Genomic DNA, 24,303 nt, shown 5'->3' on the forward strand with positions numbered 1-24,303 from the left:
GATTTCAAGAAAGACATAAAGAACTCCCTTAGAGAAATGGAGGAAAACATAAATAAACAAGTAGAAGCCTATAGACTGGAATCACAAAAATCCCTGAAAGAATTCCAGGAAAACACAAACAAACAGGTGAAGTAATTAAAAATGGAAATAGAAGCAATAAAGAAAGCACAAAGGGAGGCAACCCTGGATATAGAAAACCAAAGGAAGAGACAAGGAGCCATAGATACAAGCATCACCAACAGAATACAAAAGATAGAAGAGAGAATCGCAGGAGTAGAAGATTCCATAGAAATCATTAACACAACTGTCAAAGATAATGAAAAATGGAAAGAGTTACTGTTCCAAAACAACCAGGAAATCCAGGACTCAATGAGAAGATCAAACCTAAGGATAATAGGTGTAGAAGCAAGTGAAGACTCCCAGCTCAAAGGACCAGTAAATACCTTCAACAAAATCATAGAAGAAAACTTCCCTAACCTAAAGAAAGAGATGCCCATAAACATACAAGAAGCCTACAGAACTCCAAATAGATTGGACCAGAAAAGAATCTCCTTCAGTCACATAATAGTCAAAACACCAAATACACAAAATAAAGAAAGAATATTAAAAGCAGTAAGGGAAAATGTCAAGTAACATATAAAGGAAGACCATTCAGAATCACACCAGACTTCTTGCCAGAGACTATGAAAGCCAGAAGATCCTGGACAGATGTCATACAGACCGTAAGAGAACACAAATGCCAGCCCAGGTTACTGTATCCAGCAAAACTCTCAATTAACATAGATGGAGAAACCAAGATATTCCATGACAAAACCAAATTTACACAATATCTTTCTACAAATCCAGCCCAACAAAGGATAATGAACGGTAAAGCCCAACATAAGGAGGCAAGCTACACCATAGAAACAGCAAGAAACTGATCGTCTTGGCAACAAAACAAAGAGAAGAAAAGCACCCAAACATAATCTCGCATGCAAATATGAATATAACGGGAAGCAATAATCACTATTCCTTAATATCTCTCAACATCAATGGCCTCAACTCCCCAATAAAAAGACATAGATTAACAAACTGGATATGCAATGAGGATGCTGCATTCTGTTGCCTACAGGAAACACACCTCAGAGACAAAGACAGACACTACCTCAGAGTGAAAGGCTGGAAAACAACTTTCCAAGCAAATGGTCTGAAGAAGCAAGCTGGAGTAGCCATTCTAATATCGAATAAAATCGATTTTTAACTAAAAGTCATCAAAAAGGATAAGGAAGGACACTTCATATTCATCAAAGGAAAAATCCACCAAGATGAACTCTCAATCCTAAATATCTATGCTCCAAATACAAGGGCACCTACATACATAAAAGAAACCTTACTAAAGCTCAAAACACACATTGCACCTCATGCAATAATAGTAGAAGATTTCAACACCGTACTCTCATGAATGGACAGATTATGGAAACAGGAATTAAACAGAGACATAGACAGACTAAGAGAAGTCATGAACCAAATGGACTTAACGGATATTTATAGAACATTTTATCTTAAAACAAAAGGATATACTTTCTTCTCACCACCTCATCATACTTTCTCCAAAATTGACCATGTAATTGTTCATAAAACAGGCCTCAATAGATACAGAAAGAGAAATGATCCCATGCGTACTATCAGACTACCACAGGCTAAAGCTGGTCTTCAATAACAATAAGGGAAGAATACCCACATATACGTGGAAGTTGAACAATGCTCTACTCAATGATAACCTGGTCAAGGAAGAAATAAAGAAAGAAATTAAAGACTTCTTAGAATTTAATGAAAATCAAGGTACAACATACTCAAACTTATAGGACACAATGAAAGCTGTGCTAAGAGGAAAACTCATAGCGCTGAGTGCCTGCAGAAAGAAACAGGAAAGAGCATGTGTCAGCAGCTTGACAGCACACCTAAAAGCTCTAGAACAAAAAGAAGCAAATACACCCAGGAGGAGTAGAAGGCAGGAAATAATCAAACTCAGAGCCGAAATCAACCAAGTAGAAACAAAAAGGACCATAGAAAGAATCAACAGAACCAAAAGTTGGTTCTTTGAGAAAATCAACAAGTTAGATAAACCCTTAGCCAGACTAAGGAAAGGACACAAGATTCTGTCCAAATTAACAAAATCAGAAATGAAAAGGGAGACATAACAACAGAATCAGAGGAAATTGAAAAAATCCTCAGACCCTACTACAAAAGCCTACATTCAACAAAACTTGAAAATCTGCAGGAAATGGACAATTTCCTAGACAGATACCAGGTACCAAAATTAAATCAGGAACAGATAAACCAGTTAAACATTCCCATAACTCCTAAAGAAATAGAAGCAGTCATTAAAGGTCTCCCAACCAAAAAGAGCCCAGGTCCAGACCGGTTTAGTGCAGAATTCTATCAGACCTTCATAGAAGACCTCATACCAATACTATTCAAACTACTCCACAAAACTGAAACAGATGGAGTGCTACCAAATTACTTCTATGAAGCCGCAATTACTCTTATACCTAAACCACACAAAGACCCAACAAACAAAGAGTACTTCAGACCAATTTCCCTTATGAATATTGACACAAAAATACTCAACAAAATCCTGGCAAACCGAATCCAAGAGCACATTAAAACAATCATCCACTATGATCAAGTAGGCTTCATCCCAGGCATGCAGGGATTGTTTAATATATTGAAAACCATCAACATAATCCACTATATAAACAAACTGAAAGATAAAAACCACATGATCATTTCGTTAGATGCTGAGAAAGCATTTGATAAAATTCAACAACCCTTCATGATAAAAGTCCTGGAAAGAATAGGAATTCAAGGCCCATACCTAAACATAGTAAAAGCCATATAAGGCAAACCAGTCGCTAACATTGAACTAAATGGAGAGAAACTTGAAGCAATCCCACTAAAATCAGGGACTAGATAAGGCTGCCCACTCTCTCCCTACTTATTCAATATAGTTCTTGAAGTTTTAGCCAGGGCAATCAGACAACAAAAGGAGATCAAAGGGATACAGATTGGAAAAGAAGAAGTCAAAATATCACTATTTTTAGATGATATGATAGTATATTTAAGTGATCCCAAAAGTTCCACCAGAGAACTACGAAACCTGATAAACACCTTCAGCAAAGTGCCTGGGTATAAAATTAACTCAAATAAATAAGTAGCCTTCCTAACACAAAAGAGAAACAAGCCAAGAAAGAAATTAGGGAAATGACACCCTTCATAATAGTCCCAAATAATACAAAATACCACAGAGTGACTTTAATCAAGCTAGTGAAAGATCTGTATGATAAGAACTTCAAGCCTCTGAAGAAAGAAATTGAAGAAGACCTCAGAAGATGGAAAGATCTCCCATGCTCATGGATTGGCAGGATTAATATAGTAAAAATGGCCATTTTACCAAAAGCAATCTACAGATTCAATGCAATCCCCATCAAAATACCAATCCAATTCTTCAAAGAGTTAGACAGAACAATTTGCAAATTCATCTGGAATAACAAAAAACCCAGGATAGTTTAAACTATCCTCAACAATAAAAGGACTTCAGAGGGAATCACTATCCCTGAACTCAAGCAGTATTACAGAGCAATAGCGATAAAAACTGCATGGTATTGGTACAGAGACAGAAAGATAGACCAGTGTATAGAATTGAAGACCCAGAAATGAACCCACACACCTATGGGCACTTGATTTTTGACAAAGGAGCCAAAACCATCCAATGGAAAAAAGATAGCATTTTCAGCAAATGGTGCTGGTTCAACTGGAGGTCAACATGTAGAAAAATGCAGATCGATCCATGCTTATCACCCTGTACAAAGCTTAAGTCCAAGTCTATCAAAGACCTACACATCAAACCAGATACATTCAAACTAATAGAAAAAAAGTGGGGAAGCATCTCGAACACATGGTCACTGGGAAATACATCCTGAACAAAACACCAATGGCTTATGCTCTAAGATCAAGAATCGACAAATGGGATCTCATAAAACTGCAAAGCTTCTGTGAGGCAAAGGACACTGTGCTTAGGACAAAATGGCAACCAACAGATTGGGAAAAGATCTTTACCAATCCTCCAACAGATAGAGGGCTTACATCCAAAATATACAAAGAACTCAAGAAGTTAGACCACAGGGAAACAAATAACCCTATTAAAAAATGGGGTTCAGAGCTAAACAAACAATTCACAGCTGAGGAATGCCGAATGGCTGAGAAACACCTAAAGAAATGTTCAACATCTTTAGTCATAAGGGAAATGCAAATCAAAACAACCCTGAGATTTCACCTCACACCACTCAGAATGGCTAAAATCAAAAACTCAGCAAATGCTCGAAAGGATGTGGAGAAAGGAACACTCCTCCATTGTTGGTGGGATTGCAGATTGGTACAACCATTCTGGAAATCAGTCTGGCGGTTCCTCAGAAAACTGAACATTGAACTACCTGAGTATCCAGCTATACCTCTCTTGGGCATATACCCAAAAGGTGCCCCAACATATAACAAAGACACATACTCCACTATGTTCATCGCAGCCTTATTTATAATAGCCAGAAGCTGGAAAAAACCCAGATGCCCTTCAACAGAGGAATGGATACAGAAAATGTGGTTCATCTACACAATGGATTATTACTCAGCTATCAAAAACAATGACTTTATGAACTTCATAGGCAAATGGATGGAACTGGAAAATATCATCCTGAGGGAGGTAACCCAACCACAGAAAACACACATGGTATGCACTCACTGATAAGTGGATATTAGCCCAAATGCCTGAATTACCCTAGATGCACAGAACACATGAAACTCAAGGATGAGCAAAATGTGAATGCTTCATTCCTTCTTTAAAAGGGCAACAAGAATACCCTTGGCAGGGAATAGGGAGGCAAAGTTTAGAACAGAGGCAGAAGGAACACACATTCAGAGCCTGTCCCATACATATACAGCCACCCAAGTAGACAAGATGGATGAAGCAAAGAAGTGCAGGCAGACAGGAGCCGGATGTAGATCTCTCCTGAGAGACACAGCCAGAATACAACAAACACAGAGGCGAATGCCAGCAGCAAACCACTGAACTGAGTACGGGACCCCCGTTGAAGGAATCTTAGAAAGGACTGAAAGAGCTTAAAGGGGCTCAAGATCCCATATGAACACCAATGCCAACCAACCAGAGCTTCGAGGGACTAAGCCACTACCTAAAGACTATACATGGACTGACCCTGGGCTCCAACTGCATAGGTAGCAATAAATAGCCTAGTAAGAGCACCAGTGGAAGGGGAAGCCCTTGGTCCTGCCACGACTGAACCCCCAGTGAACGTGATTGTTGGGAGGAGGGCGGTAGTGGGGGGAGGGTGGGGAGGGGAACACCCATAAAGAAGGGGAGAGGGAGGGGCTAGGGGGGTGTTGGCCTGGAAACCAGGAAAGGGAATAACAATCGAAATGTAAATAAGAAATACCCAAGTTAATAAAAATGGAAAAAATGTATATAAAAAGAATGTAAAATAATATATTAGGGGACTGGAGCTCAGGAGATAGATAAGAGGGTAAGGGCATAGACCCATGCAAGTCTGACAAGCTGGGTTCACATCCTGGGAACCCCGGTAAAAGCTGGAGCCTGGGCAAGTGTCTGTGATCCCAGTTCTCTCACGCACAGTGGCATATAGTTTCACGGACACCAGACATCAGCTCCAACACTTTCAGAGTCGACATTTTGATTTATAATAGTCACTACTGAGAGTACTGCTTAGCACAACGTGCCAGAAATATGTTTTGGAAAATCTAGGTAATTAAATTCCGTCCTAATCTCAAGCCAAATTCTATTTAATGACTTTTTTTTCTAATGAATCAAGTCAACAGCTCAAAAGAGCAGTTTTAAAAACCACTGGAGAAGAGAAGAATCTAAAACAAATAGTAAACATTGAAATGTTAAGATCCTGACCAATACAGAGGCAGATGCTAGCAGTCAATCATCAGACTGAGCAAGGGGACCCCAATGGCAGTTTAAAAAAGGACTGAAGGAGCTGAAGGGGTTTGCAACCCCATAGGAAGAACAACGATATCAACCAACCAGACCCCCAGAGCTCTCAGTGACTAAAACACCAACCAAAGAGTACACATGGAGAGACCCATGACTCCCAGCTGCATATGTAGCAGAGGATGGCTTTGTCAGACATCAATGGGAGGAGAGGCCCTTGGTCCCATGAAGGCTTGATGCCCCAGTGTAGGGGAAGGGTGGGGAGGCACGAGGGAGTGAATGGATGGGTGAGCAACCTCATGGAGGCAGGGACTGGGGGATGGGCTTCAGGAAAGGAAACCAAAAAAATGGAATAACATTTGAAATACAAATAAATAAAATTTTAAAAAGTGTTTTCTTCAAGAAAGAATATAAAACTCTGGATGGACATTAAATCCCTGCAATGTTTAACATACACTAGTTCAATTTTTGTTAGTTTCCTTTGTTTGACATTAGGTCTCTGTAGTCCAGGCTGGCCTGGAAATGACTACATAGAGCAGGCTGACTCAAGCTTGCTGCAGACCCCTTGCCTCTGCCTCCCAAGTGCTGGGTCAACACCCCTGATGCATTACACATATGTTCATTGCCATTCCTTGTTTAAAAAAGTTTGTTCTTTTGTATTAAGTTAAATCTTACTGGCAAAAAGAACCATACCATAAATGGCTATTTACACTGATGAATTTAAGCTGAGTTCCAAGGAAGTTTGTGATGGTTTAACAAGGACTCAGCATTTTCTTTAAAGAGCTGTTTATGGTGTGACAACACTGCAGAGTAAATGAATTGGGTTTCTGAGATTTCCCCAACTGTCTTTATATAGATTCTTTACATTTCTTTTAGTTCATTAATGAGTAAAATATTCTCAAAATATATTTTTCCAAGGTAACATTTTTATTGATCATTTGATAGTTTCACATTATGCATCCTAAAACACATTCACTTCACAGTCCACCCAGATGTACCCCCAACCCTTGTGACTTCCCCCAAGTAAAAGACAAATGAAACCAAAAACAAAACAAAGAACTATCCAATTTATGTTCCCCATATACTCACTGGAGCATGGTCAAACTCCTGGTGGCCAGTCCCTTAAAAATGCCTGAGTCCTACCTCAGTGTCAGAAGTCATTAATTATGTAGATGTACATTTCAATACCTTTATCACAATAAGAGTTTTTCCCATGGCTTCCAGTCTAGGCTGTTACCGTTTTTTGGGGGGTTGGGGGTGCAGTTGTCACAGAAGCCTTCTAAGTACCAATTTCTCTTCTGGAGCCATCAACACTATCACAAAAATAGCCTCCTTGTCTTTGACAGTTAGAGGGAACAAGGATAATGGACTTCCACATGACTTCTGGCAAAAGCATGGACCATGAACATCCACATGGTGTCCTGTATCAGCATGTACCACGGACCTCACATGGTCTCCAGTGGCAGGATCAGGGATGGACATCAAAATGGCACTCTGCTGCAGCACAAACCTCAAACACCATCATATGCCTCAGTGGCAAACAGGACAAAGACATCAACATGGCCTCCTCCAGGGCAACGTGGACCACAGATACCAATATGGCCCACAATGGCACCCACAAACATCACCATGGCTTCAGGCAGTGGCACAGACCAAGGACATCCCCATGGCCTTCAGTGGCAACATGGGCCATAGATATCAATACGGCCCTGCATGCAGTAGGACAAAGACACGAACCAAATGTATCACTTATAGTTGACATCTGTCTATCTGAATTTTCTTGAGTAGCTTAGCTCTAACAGCTACTTAGAGTAGGTCTCTCATTTAACTTAATTCATACAAGATTAAAGCAGCCATACTGAAACATGGATGAGCTTTGGAAATATGATATTTAGTAAAATAATGTGGCTACAAAGATTATATGAAAAAGTGAGACTAGGAAAGTCTACAAACAGAGAAAATAGATTAGTATATAAGTGCCCAAGGCTGGAAAAGTAGATGGAAGGGTGGGTTGTATAGGCTAGAGGTAATAAAGATGTTCTAGAAATAACAGTAATGTTAGAGAGTATAGAAATCTTTGACTAGGCTTTGAATTATATGTAATATGGGAGAATTATATGGCCTCTGAATTATATTTCAATAAAGCTATTTAAAATCATCAAGAAATGTTTGAACCAAAAATTTATGGAGTCTGTAACGCAAGTTTCATGTAAGAGAGTTATTAGCATTTAATCTTCAGCTATAATACAAAAATCTGTACTTTAGGAGGTAAATGGGAATATACATTTAAATCTGACATTGTAATTTCCTGAAAAGTTTATCATTATATAGAAAAGGTTCAAGAGTTACACAGATTATAAAGAAGCTTTATGCTTACAGTTAAGAATAATCAATGACATTTAAGTACAATATGCCACATGTTAAATTGTACCAAACTAAACAATATCATAAACAACCGACTTAAAAACTTCACAATTCACATGTCAAAAACTCACTTTAAGTAAAAACCTAGTTAAGAAAAAGAAGAGGCTAATTATATTGGTATAATGCTTCTTTGTCTCAAAATAAAACAAGACAAAAAATGTTCCTTCTTTGCCAAGCTGAATGTAATAGCCTGCGAATTATAAGATCAAGCAAGCAAACTGTATGTTTTCTAAAATATGAGTATCCTTCATCAAGTTTTATACTTAGGGCAGCTAAAAGACCTATGTAGAGGATCAGCATTAAACCCAAAGGACAGCTATTGCAAGGCAAGAAAGAAAGCAATTCCCTCGAGTCTTCTGCAGGTCACTACCAAGGACCATGTTAGCAGATCCACACCAGACCCTTAACAGGCAGTTCTGCTGCTACCAGTAATTAGCTTGGACAGCTCTGGCTCCAAGAGTAGCAGCAAGGCTACACCATAATGAGCTCAGCTGGGATTAGCAGGACAGGGCAGGGAACCAAGAGAGCTCAGGCATTCTGCATTGCGTATATATCTAGGAGATCAAACAAGGATGGCTGGCTAGGTTATCCCCTCTCCACCTCATTCCAAAAATGAAGCAAGGCAGTGTCTAAAAGACAGGCTAATGAAGAACGACACCCTCAACAGATGAGAGCCACATTAATTAACACAATCCCTAGATCATATTACAGTTTCTGTTAGAGCAAGCAAATGTTCAACTTGTTATTGCATGATTTTATATATATATATTATATATATAATATATATACACACACATACACATATATGCATGTGTACACAAACATACATATGATCTTATATATCTCAGCTAATTTCATTTTCAAGTTTTAAAATGTGCTTCTCTAACAGACTTTGAGTAACAAAAATAACCTCAGATTATTTATACAATTTTCTCTTGTTAAAAATAAACTCACTTTTGAACCATCAACTCCTGGTTTTCTCTTTTGAAATATGCCAGTTCATTCCACACAGCATCAGAATCTTCTCGTCGAAGCTGTTGAGGATCTGCTCGCTTCGGTTTTCTGGTTTCAGTCCTATTTTTAAAGTAAAAACCTGCATAGTCAAAGTGCTAAAAGTTTATTTATACATTCCTTAAAATTCATAACTATCTATGAATTGAGACCAAATCTCAATTACTAATTTAATTTTACTACTTTTTGAATGACTTTCCTAATACCTAAGCATGTAAAAGTTAAAGTCCTATATCATAATTTCCTAATGCGAAATTGCTACCATGAAAAGCAAACTTTTAAGCAGACATATGATAGCTATAACCTAAGGGTTTATTTCTCTCATTTATTCTAGTCTAATAGTAATAAAACATACACTGTAGGGTTGTAAGTCTACAGAAAGACCATAGCAATTGATTCATCGAGAATTTGCTGACATCTGATCTGCATGTGGTAAAGATGCCCTGTCACAGACACGTTATTAATGGTGACTGTGTCAAAAGGCAGACTGCGCTCTTGTAGCTCCCACTGCAAGCTGGGTGAGCAGAGGTTAACGCTAGGAAAAGCTGCTTCCTCAATGCTTTACTAAGACATGATGTGAAACATCTCCCGTTCATCAAAGAAAGAGGTTAGAAGCGACAATTATCTACCAGTGAGGCCAAATGCCCTTTATAGTTTCATTTTCTGTACATGAAACAAACTTCACTTTTACTTTTTAAAAGTGCTGTACTGGCCAATTTAGAAACTACTTCTCTACAGAACAGACCAATGTGTATCATCAATAGCGCCCTGAAGGATCCATCTCAAAGTGGGAGGGAAGTAGATATTCTATACTCATCCAGTCCTTTGCCCTCTGTTGATACTGTTACCAGGGGAGCAACTTACGACTAACCAAGATCTGAACACCTGTTCCGGGCAATTGAACTGAGACTGCCAATTCATTCAGATAAGCTGAAGTTTAAAAAAACTGATGGATAGTAAAGAACTTCAAATTGCAGACTAGGTTGAAATAGTTTTAAGATGGTTAACTATACATGTAGTTTTCATATTTCTACTGTCTTTCCATTAAAATGTAAATACTATGGGGGTTATAAAATTTTAACACCAGTATTTTATTATTTAAAAGCAGTTCTTCAATAATACAGATATTAACTGGTATTCCTTTGACTTACAGACATCTATTAAGCAATTGTATTGATAGTAAAGAGATATACCACCATAATTACCTTCTGCCAGTGTCATCTGTAAATGACAGTGAAATCTATAGTTATGGCTAGCACATTTTCTGTTTTCATATGTTATGTTCTCCCCTAAAATATTCACAATAAAGATTTGACTACCAAATAATTTCTCTAAAACTAAACAAAAGCCATTAAAACACCTATATAATGTTCTCTGTTCCATTTAATATTTAGGGAGCTGCCTTTACGAGCTATGTAACTCACATGCCACTGTCTTCCTCCCACTGTTTTAATTGCTCTCTTACTGCTTTGTAGTTGGTGTGTAACATCTGTAGCCTTTCCTTGCGTTTTTCATGGGCATCTCTTAGCTCATCATTTTCTTGGCTCTGAAGAACACAAAAAGCAAGGATATACTTCTGAAATACTATTGATATAATGCCTCTAAAATTACTCATCTAGGGATGAAACTGGAAGGAAGGCCATGTGAAACAGTGAGTGAATTTACACCTACTTAAGCCCAAACCATGTTTTCCCTCTAGTCAAAGAACAGGCTTGCATGATCAATTCAATCAATTCACTGAATTTTTTGTACACTTTACATAATTTGTAGGCATATAAATATTCATACATTTATTTTAGAAATGTTTATATTTTTCTGTATCAAAACACAAGGATAGGTCCATGTATGTATGAAAATTATTTTATTAAAATATAAGGTCATTAAACATAGTAACAACAATTCCTAAGGCCACAGATCCATAATTTATATGTAATAAAGCACAAGGATTTCACAAAGGGAAGAAATCAAGGATGGCCTTATTCTACAAACAGTCTAATTTAATGTTAGGTTAGGAAGACTGGAAGGGGAGACAGAAGCTTAGTAGGCTTGCAGCACAGCAGGTTAGGGAAGTCCTTAACAGACATAGCCATACCACAGAGGCCAACCTGCTGGCCTTTGGAATCATATTCATGTTACCGTACTAAAACAAGTGCCTTCCTGAGTTTTGTTCCCCATGAGATGCTCAACTGGGAGGGGGAAAAGGCATCCAAGGATTGGAGAGGTCGCTCTGTAGCTAGGAGTGTTTGCACCCTCATGGAAGTTCATAATCATCTGCAACTCCAGTACAATAGGATCTAACATCTTTGCCTAGCCTTCATGGGCACCAGACACACACACATGCGTACACATGCGCTCACACACAAACACACACACACAAACACACATAGGCACGCACATACGTGCATAGAAGAAATACTCATACTCATCAAATAAAGTATGAAACTTTAAACCTTACTCAGATTATTGTATGATGAACTTCTACAATGAATTGCTAGAAGAAACAGGTTCTCTCTAGCTTGCAGTGAGCACTCAGATTTGAATTATATTCTGACAGATTTTTCTATTAGCTGCATATTCTTACAAACACAACTAAATTCAACTTCTTTTTCTAAAAAAACAGAATAGAAGACAAAGGCTTACAGACAGAAGCCTGGCAGAGAGCCTTCCCTAGAGATATACACAGCAAAAGTGAGCATCTTTTATCATCCTCTCTCAGGTACTAACAGTGATGCCTTTATCCTGTAGAATTTATTATTTTCTTGGCCACTTACCTCTCATCTAAATTGGAAGGTAATATTTATAGTTTGTATTACTTTACTTCAATTCTGTCTCACGAGGATGAATACTTTTTTCCTCTGCTTTTATTATACCTCAAGTCGAATTTTCCTAAGTAGCTATCAAAAGTATTGGAGTCCTGTTCATACCAAGATGTGATTCATACCACAGAAAAATAGAAATAGTTGATAAAGGAAAAAAGTACAAAAATGGCATTGCTTGCCTGGAGTATTCAGAAAAAGTATTATCTAACTGAGTTTTAGAATATTTTCAGACAACTGATGCAACATCTTTTGTTAAAGGAAAGCATATTCTAATACCTAAAATAGCCATTAAAATTTTTAGATACTTATTTTAATTTTGTGACAGACATTTAAATTTAGTATCAGTTTCTTCACCTTTAAGATAGAGGATATGTATATATCTTATATTAAACAAATAATGAATTAAAACTTGACTTTTTCATATTACATCTATTAAACTAAATATCAGTCCTCTTAACATGGTATGTTAGAAATTTCTTAATAAAGTAATTTACCTATAAGAAATGTTTATAAGAGATTAAGATCAAAACACTTCTCGAAACCTAAACTATGTAAAAATCTCCTTCAACAGTTTACTGTAATTATTCTTCACAGCATCAAATTATGGTTACCTCTGAAGAAACATATGTAACCAAAGACACTTTATAACCTCACATACAGAGTTTATACATTGAATTCTAATTCTCTAAGTCCTATTCCACGTATAATAGTGAAAATAATATAATAGCATTTTATCAGAGGTATATTGCCACAACAATTCATACTATAAAATCAAGTATAAGAAATGATAAATTTTATATTATTAACTACTGAATTCTTAAAGGGTACACAAATATTTTGAGTAGCCATGAATCAGATCCATTTACTCATCCTATAAAACATTTACTAGACACTTTCTATAGACTTTGTCTTTGAAATGGCTAGGGACACTGAAACATTAGAAAACAGAAACAAAGTAAGCTGTATTAAGTGACTTTCCTCAATGATATTTGCATATTCTATTTTTTCTTTTTTATTTCATAACAACAGCTGAGATTCTTAATCTACTCTTCTGGTTAGGCTAAAGGCTCCTTGGTGAGATAAGATGAATTAGGTACATAAACTCTGTTCAAAAAAGCAGTGATTTGAGAACACATGTTAAGGGAAGTCAGCAAAATAAATACTTTTTCTTTGCTTTTATTTTTTACTTTTCATGTAGATTCTTTTTCTTTTACTTTTTTTACAGTCCAGTTGTTGCCTCACTCCATGTCTGCCCTACCAGAGTTCCTCATTCCAGATCACATTCCTCCTCCTCTCTGTCTTCAAAAGGATGTCCCTCAACCCCCAGCAGGCCTCCCTACTCCCTGGTGCCTCAAGTCTCTCAAGAGTTAGGCCTCTTCTCCCACTGAGTCCAGACCAGGCAGTCCTCTCCTGTAGATGTGTTGGGGGCCTCATATCAGCTGATGCATGCTCCCTGGTTGGTGGCTCAGGATCTGAGAAATCTCTGGTTCCAGGTTCATTGAGACTGCTGGTCTTCCTATGAGGTTACCCTCCCCCTCCTCTGCTTCTTCTAGTCTTTCCCTAATTCAACCACAAGGGTCCCTGACCTCAGCGGATGGTTGGGTGTAAGTGTCTGCATCTGTCTCAGTCAGCTGCTTGTTGGGCCATTTGGAGGGTAGCCATGTCTAGGCTCCTGTCTGTAAGCACACTATAGCATTAGAAATACTATCAGACCTTGGAGCTTCCTCTTGGGATGGATCCCAATTTGGGACTGTCAGTGGACCTCCTTTCCATCAGCCTCCATTTTTGTCCCTCAAATTCTTTTAGACAGAAACAATTCTGGGTCAGAGTTTTTGATGTGGGATGGCAACCCCATCCCTCCATTTCATGCCATGTCCTTCTACTGTATGTGGACTCTATGACCCTCTCCCCACTGTTGGGCATTTCATCTAAGGTCGCTCCCTCCTTTTGAGTCCTGAGAGTCTCTCACCTCCCAGGTCTCTGGTACTTTCCAGAGGGTCCCTACCTCCCATACCCCCTGCACAAGGTTGCATATTTCCATTCATTCTGCTGGCCTGTCTCCTCCTCCCCCATACCTGATCATGTTTCTTTGAGAATTTCATGCATGTTAGATAGATACTGAAAAAGGTAATTTGGAAACAGAAATAAAAGAAAGAATAAACTGATCTCAGCAGAAGAAGATTATCCACTAATCTCAACAGTGAAACACCAATCCAATCGCACTGCCAGGAAGGAAAGGGGACACATGAGACACAGACAGGGTTAAGGCTGACAGGGTGGAAAGATTCCATCTGTGGGTCAGTTCCCAGCAGTCTGAAAGCAGTACATAACAGAGCTTGGTAAGCTGATCGTATCACTAACATCCATAGGTGTTGTCAGTCAACTTTCATGTACAGAACTTCTCAGCCCATCTGAGGCTTTCTGCTCATTAGACCTTCAAGACATGCATACAACAGAGTTCAATTATATTCACCCCCAACTTCTCTAACTCCTCCCAGATTCCCTGCTCCATGCCCCCTTCCAACTTTATGTTCTCTTCTCTCTCTTCTTTCCATAATGACCCAGTGAGTCAAAAAAAAAAAAAAAAAGGTTCTCCAAGGACTGCATTACAGATAATTTTATCAAAATGTAGAAATCCCATATGTATCAGGACTATGAAAAATGCACATAAACTCTATGTCCTAGTCAGCATTAGTTGTCAAGTGACACAGCTTAGAGTCATATGAAAGTAGTCTTGATTGAAGAACTGCCTAGGACAGTTAAGGCCTTTGGCAAGTCTGTGGAGGATTACCTGGATTTTTAGCTGATATTAGAAGGTCCAGTCCACTGTGGGTGGGTTGTTCCATCCCGAGGCAGATTTCTTCAACAACAAAAAGAAAGCTAGCTACATGAGAGCCTGTAAGCTACACAGCATGGCTGTCCTCCATGGGTTCTGCTCCAGGCTCCTGTCTTACTGCCCCTCACTGATGGACTTGGTGTGGAAATCCTGAATCTTCATAGGTTGGACTGATCATACTCTTCAGTGAACAGATTTTGTTGTTGTTGTGGATCTGATACCCCAATTACAATTCCCTTGGGCTAACAATAACACCTAGAGAGCATCCTTAGCCTCCTCAGACTTTTATAGAATATCCTGATCAACAGTTAACAATCTTCAGAATATATTAACAAAACCCCATTCTCTACCAAAGGGCTAAGAATGCAATGAGGTAACATTTGAAGCCTGTAGTTGAGATTCCTCTGCCTGTTGTAACTGCCCACATACTGTTCCCATCAAAATATTTTTAAAGTGCTCTAATTTATAACTTTCTTTGTTCTGCTACTATAAAAACTCCATAAAACTATTTCCTCATTGGGGGCTGTATTTGGGGAGACATAAATATATGTTTCCAGGCTATGATCACTCAGAGGCCATAACAAAATTTCAACATATATATATATATATATATATATATATATATATATATATATATATTAATGGTAACAGTCTAAAAACCAAGAAGTCAGAACAAAATATTTTAAAATCCAGATAGTTTTACAAATCAACATTCTCCCACTTATCCTCCAGAATAAAAAATAAAAAACTATGTTGTGTCCTAATCCTGATGTGTCATATGAAGTAATCAATTAAAAATGAGGTAATTATGTGGGTCCTAATCTACTTCTAAGATGGTAAAATACAGATACCTGGAGAAAGACAGGTATAAAAGACAATGTGAAGACATGGCGGGATGCCACTTCTAAGGCAAGGATTAGCTAAGCAACAAGAAATGAAAAAGAAATAGGCTTGACACTCAGCAATCAGAGGGACTGGTCTGGCTAACACCTTGCTATTAGACTGGCCTAGTCTGACACCCCATGACAATACATCTCTATTGTACTAAGCCACTCAGTCTGGGGTGATGGCTTATGAAGGCCTGGAAAACAAACACTCATTCCCACTGTTATTAATACTATTTGCGGTACTGAAGATAGAAGTCGAAGCCTTATACATACCAAGCCTGTATTCTCCCACTGGGTAGTATCCCCCAAATTTCATGTGAAAGCCTGAACCCCTATTATGAGGTATGAAGAGGGCAGAAACTTAGAGTGGCTGTAGTGCTTAGCGGTCTGGCCTACGTGAGATAGTAAAACTAGACCAGTTTTATTTTGTTTGGGTTTGGTTTACTTTTGTTTTGTTTTTCTGTGAAGACTGTCAGACTGAATTGCTGTGGTTTAGTAAGAAGAGGGAGGGAGAGTGCTCCTTGTCACTCACTGTCATACACTGAATCTCAGGACTCTGCCTGCAGAAGATTATCTCTAGATGGGACTCCTCCATGTGTAGGAACTGGTAACCTAAAGAAATCTCTTTTCAGTGTTAGGTACAAATCTCTGATACTGTGTTAGTAGCAAAAGCATGTACTAATTAGTGATTAAATACATAGCATTCCTCAATCTCTTGAAAACCTCGGGGGGGGGAGGTTTTCCTCTCTGCTTGACCATCTCTAGATGAAATGCTGATCTTCCCTTGTCTTTGGACTCAAACTGGGACTTAAACATTAACTTACACAATGAGTTCTGAGTCTACAGCCTCAGGACTCAGACTAGAACTGTATCCTTGGCTTTCTTAGACCTCCAGTTCCTACCTACAGATCTAGAACTTCTCAGCTTCATTTACAGGGTGACATTTAAATGACAATTTAATGTAAATAATACTATATGAAAATAGAATGTGGATCAATATATATGAGTATATGTGTGTGCACACATGCACACACAGAGATGCATATGCCTACATATACTTAACTATGTTATATATAACTGTAATAACTAACAACTTCCTTTCATAAATATGAATTACAAATTATGTGCTTTCAAAGGCAGAGCAATAAGTTATATGTTTCTAAAATTGAGCAGAGAAGGAATTTGAATACATAGTGTGCTTCGTAATAAATTCAGTATGTATATATATGTATATATATATAATATTTGGTATTTTCATTGTGTTTGCATTTGATCTGTTTTGGTTTTGCATGCTTGGAGACTGAACTCAAGGCTGTGTATGTATTGGGTAAGCATTCCATCACTGAGCTCCATACAAAGCTCTACCTGATTCTCATGTAAAAGTAACTGATGGGTAATCTTCATTATCAATTTCATCAGATTAAGAATTAGGAGACAGACTCTTGGAGTGTCTGTGAGGTGATTTTCACCTAAAGAGGAAAGCTGCACTCTGAATGAAACAGCACCACCATCCTGGACCTGAGTTCTCAGAATAAGAGTCACTCCATGTTCAGTGTTTCCTCTATAAAGAATTACCTACTACAGCGTTTACATGTGACCTAAGTGAAGGGAGTATGTTGCTTAACCCAATTCAGTCTTAAAGAATTCATCATCTACAATGAACAACAGGAAATTCTTTTTTCATTATGTATAATACTATACTTTTGTGTCTAAACTAATGTAAGACATTTATTCCCAATTTTATTTGAAATTAATGAAAATATATTTCATTTTCAAGTAGTAAAATTTTCCCACTTTATACTCCTAAGAAATCTGTTTTAAAGATTGTATGTTTTTACATAATAATTAGAACCAGAAAGAAAAAAATCAGCAAGCAGTAATTTGTGAACTGTATTTATTCTGTTTATATTTATCTTTGAGTGGTTATGATTAAAAATGGTTTAAAGTTCACCTTTAGCTGTAGTGTCTTCTCTAAGTTTTGAATCTTTCTTTCAGCCTTTTTAAGCTTCCTTAGCTCCTCGGAGTCCATGAAACAGCTCTTTGGGGACAAAGACCTTGAGCGTTTCACAGGTGGCTCCTCGAGAATAAAACAAGGACATGGTTGAACTGTCTGAAACAGTGGATTATGAAAGACATGCAAAATTAAAGAACAAGTAATTTTGAATACTAATAATGAATTATAAAAAAAAGTCCTGCATGGAATACCCGAGAAATAACAAGCGAAATTACCACAGTGCTACAGCTAAAGGTTTCTCTGTGACTCGTTAATGAGAATATTCATTTACATTTACATTGTTTCTTTCAGAATAATGATGTCCCATTAGGGAAGACTAAAGGGTTATAGACTCAGAAATGCAAGAAACCTCATTACAAAGGAGGGGATAGAGGCTGGTCTAATTGCTCTATAAGGGTCCAAGGTTACACTTGATAGGACAACCAGAAACAAGAGGGAAAGGATTTTTTCCCCTTTGAAATAGTTTAACACACTGTGAAGTTGAAGGAACAATATGCTTGAGGAATATAAATACAACAGACAGTAGATCTTATACCATAATGACCATATGGTCATTAACTGTAATGTGGCTAACTAGAGACAAGAATGTGTGTTTATATTATGTAGCTCCATATACCAATCTGGAGACAGAATGCAGGAAAATGACTCTAAAACTGGGCAGCAGTGTTCCCCTTTTATGCATGTCCACATAAAAAAGAAAAAGAAAATGTCTAAAACATGCCTTTCCTTCCTTTGCTTGGCTTTGGAGATCAAAACAGTATAATTTTCAAACTTCAGCAGTACAGCAAACAACCAAATGTGGGTTTTTAATCTTACGAATGTTTTCTTTCACTAAAATAAGGCTTGAGAAGCTACTTCAAATGCTAAGAGCTGCAAAGGGCAGAAGTTATCAATATTGTGATAGATGAATAAAATCCACGCTTCTGGAAAATACTAGCAATATTACAGAGCACAGGTAAGAATGCCAGGACTCCACCAATCAGCCTCATTGAAAATGCTTCCTTTATTAGGGCGGCTTGTTCTAATCATTAAAACATGGGAAGGAAACTGAAACCCCAAACAATCATCTGTGCTTCCATGAAACATGGCTATGTAACAGGTGTGAGGAAAAAGGGTCTAGAAGGCCTTCCTTTTAGGAAAAGGTTACTTCAACTTATCTATAACCTTTCTATGATATTTCTATAGTATATAGATATTTTATAGATGTCTAAAGATTCTATAGTATATTCTGTTACAAAACATAAATATATAGTGCATACCAAAAATAGAAAAGGAAAAACAGAGAATGTAAAAAGATAAATGCCATGAAAATTTGCTGTTTTATCTTTATTGCTATCCTTTAAATCTCGAAAAAAAAGAAAAGAAAAGCAAAACAAAAAACAAATTAAGGTTAAAATATTTTTAGCATTTGTTATTCCAATGTCCTATACTTTACATATCATACAGAAACAAAAATGAATTATAATATACATTTTCATTTTATTTAAAATTAGGAATTTAATTAACTACAATAAACTCTATTAGGTAGTTGAGGAATCCTTAACAAAAAATTAAAGGTTTTAACTTCAGAATATATAAGGAAACAAATGCATGCTTCTCATGGCTTCCTGACTCCTCCCTTGCCTTGCCAGCCTCCTCCAGACAATGACCATGATGAGAAATCTCTACCGTGCGTTTTCCTTCAGTCCCCTTCTCTGAGAGCTCCTGGTCACAAGACCTATTCTCCATTAACTTTTCATTTGCCACTTTTAGCTTCTTCTGTAAATACTCAATTTCAGACTTCTGTGAGATCATTAATGTTTCCAAGCTTGATAACGGTGCCTGGGAAGACAGCAGTTTTGAACACATATATAAAAGCTCATGGATGACCATCTACAACTATGGTTGCATTTCTATTATACCATACAAACTATAAACATTCTTGGAAAAGAACACAGAATATGAACATAGGGGAAGGAGAGTGCCAGCACCATGGAGATCTTACAACGCTATGATGTATTAATAATCACATGTCAACAATTCTGAGTCAATACACTGTTTAAGATTCCCTTTAGAAATCTGTTCATATCTCATAAAGTTTTGGTGTTTAGGTCCAAATTTTAATAATGAGAACCATAGGTAACCTGCTTATGAAACCTATCTTTTTGTGATATTCTACCATTTTCCCTGAATGATTTGAAAACACAAAATTCATGTCCAAATACTTCTCCACCTTAATCACTTGTTTTACAAATGATGAATATTGAATCATTATGAAAACAGTGTTTTCACCGACTTAACCTTTGTAAAGGACTTATGTATACATTACGTGTGTCTGAGCATATGTACAAGTACCACACACACAGAGGAGCCCTGGCATATGTTGGTCTAGAGCATCTGATCCCATGGGACTGCAATCATTGGGGACTGAACCACCATGCTGGGAAATGAACCCAGGTACTCTGCAAAAGCAACGAGTGGTCTGAATACCTGAGTCATTTCTCCAGCCAATTATTGTTGATTTAATCACACTAAAATGCCAAATCTTAGAATATAAATATTATCAATATGGATCTAGTAGCCCTGAAAATATTTTTCATTTAAAATTATACACAGGTCCATTCATCCCAAATATTATCAAAAACTTTGACAACATACATGTACATGTGTATATATACTGTATGTGCATATCTGATTATGTACATTCTGTTCTAATTTCTTACTTCATTTTTAGAAGAATAAGAAAAAAAATCCATAGTCCTGACATATAATTTGGGGGTGAGAGAACTACTTTACTTGTAGCTTTTATTTTTAGGAATCCTTTGCATTTAAATCACCTGATTAATGTCTAGGAGGTTAACTGTCTAGGGGGTTAATTTGCCATATCGCAACACTTCCTTCAGAGCTGTTTGTCTTGTACTGCCAAAATCACACGTCATTTTATTTTGAATACTAAATTAGTGTCCAAAGTGGCTAAAAGTGGCTTAAGCCACTTTTCTTTTGGTCTAAGTAACTTGCCCCTTCTCATCTTCCCCATAATTTAAGCAACATGCTGTTTAATTTTTACCTTCTGTTAAAATCAAACATATACTATTCAAAAATCTTTTCTTTGCCTGACAAACTAAAAACATTTAAAAGATATGCTGCTCTTGTCCATGTCACCACACACCACATACACACACACACACACACACACACACACACACACACACACACACACACTTTTTTTTTTCTTAACAGTGTTTCTCTGTATAGCTCTGGCTATCCTGGAATCCACTTGTAGACCAATCTGGCCACAAATTCAAAGACCCACATGCCTCTACCTCCCATGTGTTAGTATGAAAAGCATGTGCCACCACAACTGGTTACAAGGGATAACTTATCATTTGCTAATAAGATTTTGAATAACTTTACAAAGTTCATGAAACTTAATAATAAAACAGGAGAAACATAATCTTAGCCTGTGAGTATATGCAATATGAAATCTGAGTATTTTAATCATGAGTTTTTAAGACGTTAGATTACAGTAAGTAAAGATTATTTAAAAATTAATATGTAATTATAAATAGGTCAAATGTTCATAGAGATATTAAAATGTTCCAAAGTAAACACTGAAACTATATCTTCTTATATTATTTTCATTGATATTAGTGATATTTCTATAATAAAAGATATTTAAGCAGCATTTTAAAAATTCAACAAGCAACTGTTAAATTTTGAAAAGAATAATTCAAATTTACATAGGATCTAGCAGATAAGGCAAGCAAACAAAATGGGTTGTACTGGGTCTCAAACTCATTAAGCAGAGATGTTCGATCCATCATCTTCTGTAATTGTATTTTGTCTTTTTCTCAAATTATATAAATTCATGTGTCCTTTAAATGGGGCACTACCTCTTGACTTTTATCACTTAAACAAGAGATATATTCATAAATTTTCACTTTTTTCCTTTAAACAAGCATCTTTTAGTATAAGTAAAGCCTGGGCATGGTGCTGAATAGCTGTAACCTCGACTTAGGACAGGAGCATTGCTGAGCATGAGGTCACCCAGTACACATGAAAATCCCTGGTAACCGGCGCTGTACAGCAAGACTGTTCTGAAAAACCATAAAACATCACACTGTCTACACTGCTGTTCTAGTGTAAGGACTCATTCATGGTATTTCTACCCAGTTGTTTTCAAGAAAAATACCACTCCCTATAGCTAGATCTACTTATTTTCCAAGAGACTCCCAGATAAAGTTTTTCCCAATTTATGACTTCTATGCTTTAAGAACATTGTTAGAGAAGTTTAATCCACTTTAACTTTCTAGAGAAATTTGAAAATATGCATCAAAATCCATAGAAATACACTCAGAATTATAATTATGCTAAGAACTCAGAAATGTGTCCATGATGAGTAGAGGATAAAGGCCACGTGGCAGGCACAGAGCACCAGGCCAGCATAAAACAGAGCTAAGAATTTATGGTGTCAGAAACGTTAAGTGGAAAGATGAAGTGTCAATTTTCATACTTTTATGGTTTTTCCAGTGAACAATTCATTAAATATTTCTCACTGTTTCCTGCAAAAAAAAAAAAAAAGGAATGAACAGAAGTCAGCTCTAATTGCAGACTTTCAAGGAAGAGGACAATAATAGTTCTTCCCTTTAAAGGTATTTTTAAAAATTAATATACATTCAACAATATTTACAACAGTCGTTTACTTGGGTGAATCTATAGAGGAAGTAGGTGTATGCAGGAAAGGCCAAAGGAAAACTCATGGACGTTCATTCTTTTTCCTCCACGTGGTTCTGGAGACAGATCTCTGGCCAGTGATCCGGGAGCAAGCTCCACTACTCACTGGGCCATCTTGCCAGCCCTCAGTGGACACGTTCAAGACAGGTTTACTTGTGCAGAAAGATGTAAGAAGCATTTCCTAGAGTTCCCCCTACTGTTGATATCTTAAATTATGACTAACCAAATCCAAACATTGTTATCAACTACAGTCTACTCAGCATTCTTTAACTTTTTTTTTTAAACTTTAATGTCTTCTGTATTTCAGTTTCCCATTTGGGGCATATTATATTTGATTGGCATATCGCATGAGGCTCCTCTTGATTGTTTCAGTTTCCTTATTTCAGATGAGCTTGATTGATCACTAAATGATGTATGTCCATCAGTCTTCATAGCATGCTAGGGTTATGAGTTTTGAAGAAACTGTATCCCTGTCATTGCATCCATGATCTACTCCTACAACAGAACATCTGGGGAGATAGAAGCACTGTGTCCCTGTCATTACACTCATGTTCTATTACTACAACAGAACATCTGGAATGATACAGGTACTGCATCCCTGTCGCCGCACCCATGTTCTACTGTTACAACAGAACAGCTGGAGTTGCATCATCCACATGAGGGAAACGGCTTAGCTATCACACATTTGGAAGCTGAAAGCCCCAGCAAAATGGTTCCAGTTTTGAAGACAGACTTCCTTGCCACATCACATCATGACAGAGAGCAACAAGGAAAATTAGGTTCTATAGAGACAGACCAAATATAAGACAAGCTCACTTGCTTGGTTCTTTCTTTTTTTAGAGACAGAGTTTCCCTGTATAGTCCTGGCTATCCTGGAACTCTGTAGATCAGGGTGGCCTTGAACTCATGGAGATCCAGCTGCCGCTACCTCCCAAGTACTGATATTAAAGTTGTGTACCATAACTACCTGGCTCAAGCTAACTTTCTTACAACAACTCTGTCAGTCATTAACTGACTGGTCACACAAAAACTACACCAATTCCTTCCAAGCACAACATCCCCAATAACCTAGTTCTCTTCCACCATCCCCACTCAAAGGTGTTAAGGCTTCTGACATCTCCACACTGAAGAAAAAGTACACAACAAATGGAACTTGGGAGATAAACCATAAGCAAAGCACAATAGCTAGATGCTATCCCCAAGGCTTTGTGACTACAGTTAGGGATCATGCTCCCCTGGTAAAGTAGTATTTATGACGTTACTGAATTACACATTCACTCTTGTGTCTTACTGCACTGTATCTTAACCTACTCCTTTTCAAACTTAGCATTATTGGATACAAATAGTGTTATTGTATATTCAAAGCACATATATGATGGTTTACCTCCTTATATATCATCATGCATCTTTTTCTTCTTTAAGGGCTGTTTATATACAGAACAAAGTGGAGCTAGGAACCAACTGACTTCTTTAGGGAAGTCTGTTCTTATTACCCTTAACATCTTAAAATTTTTGACCTTGGAAATAATTACTTTATAAATTTCTCTATAATACAAGTCTTGGGCTACGTTTTAGATTTTTTTCTTGTAATATAATGG

The 24,303-nt window shown here is 37.3% G+C and overlaps 1 protein-coding gene across 1 annotated transcript in view; it reads right to left on the reverse strand.

Annotated features, from left to right (window-relative positions):
• Positions 1–24,303, reverse strand: part of Cntln (centlein) — a 253,142-nt gene that overhangs the window by 114,471 nt on the left and 114,368 nt on the right. The window contains exons 9-12 of the mRNA XM_032902276.1: positions 19,661–19,813; positions 17,930–18,055; positions 10,861–10,982; positions 9,380–9,499 (exon numbers count right to left, since the gene is read on the reverse strand). Coding sequence (XP_032758167.1) covers positions 9,380–9,499; positions 10,861–10,982; positions 17,930–18,055; positions 19,661–19,813 — 521 coding nt within the window. The remainder of the gene's footprint in view (positions 1–9,379; positions 9,500–10,860; positions 10,983–17,929; positions 18,056–19,660; positions 19,814–24,303) is intronic.

Source organism: Rattus rattus, chromosome 1 (genome assembly GCF_011064425.1).
Source record: "Rattus rattus isolate New Zealand chromosome 1, Rrattus_CSIRO_v1, whole genome shotgun sequence".
Classification (NCBI taxonomy): Eukaryota; Metazoa; Chordata; class Mammalia; order Rodentia; family Muridae; genus Rattus; species Rattus rattus.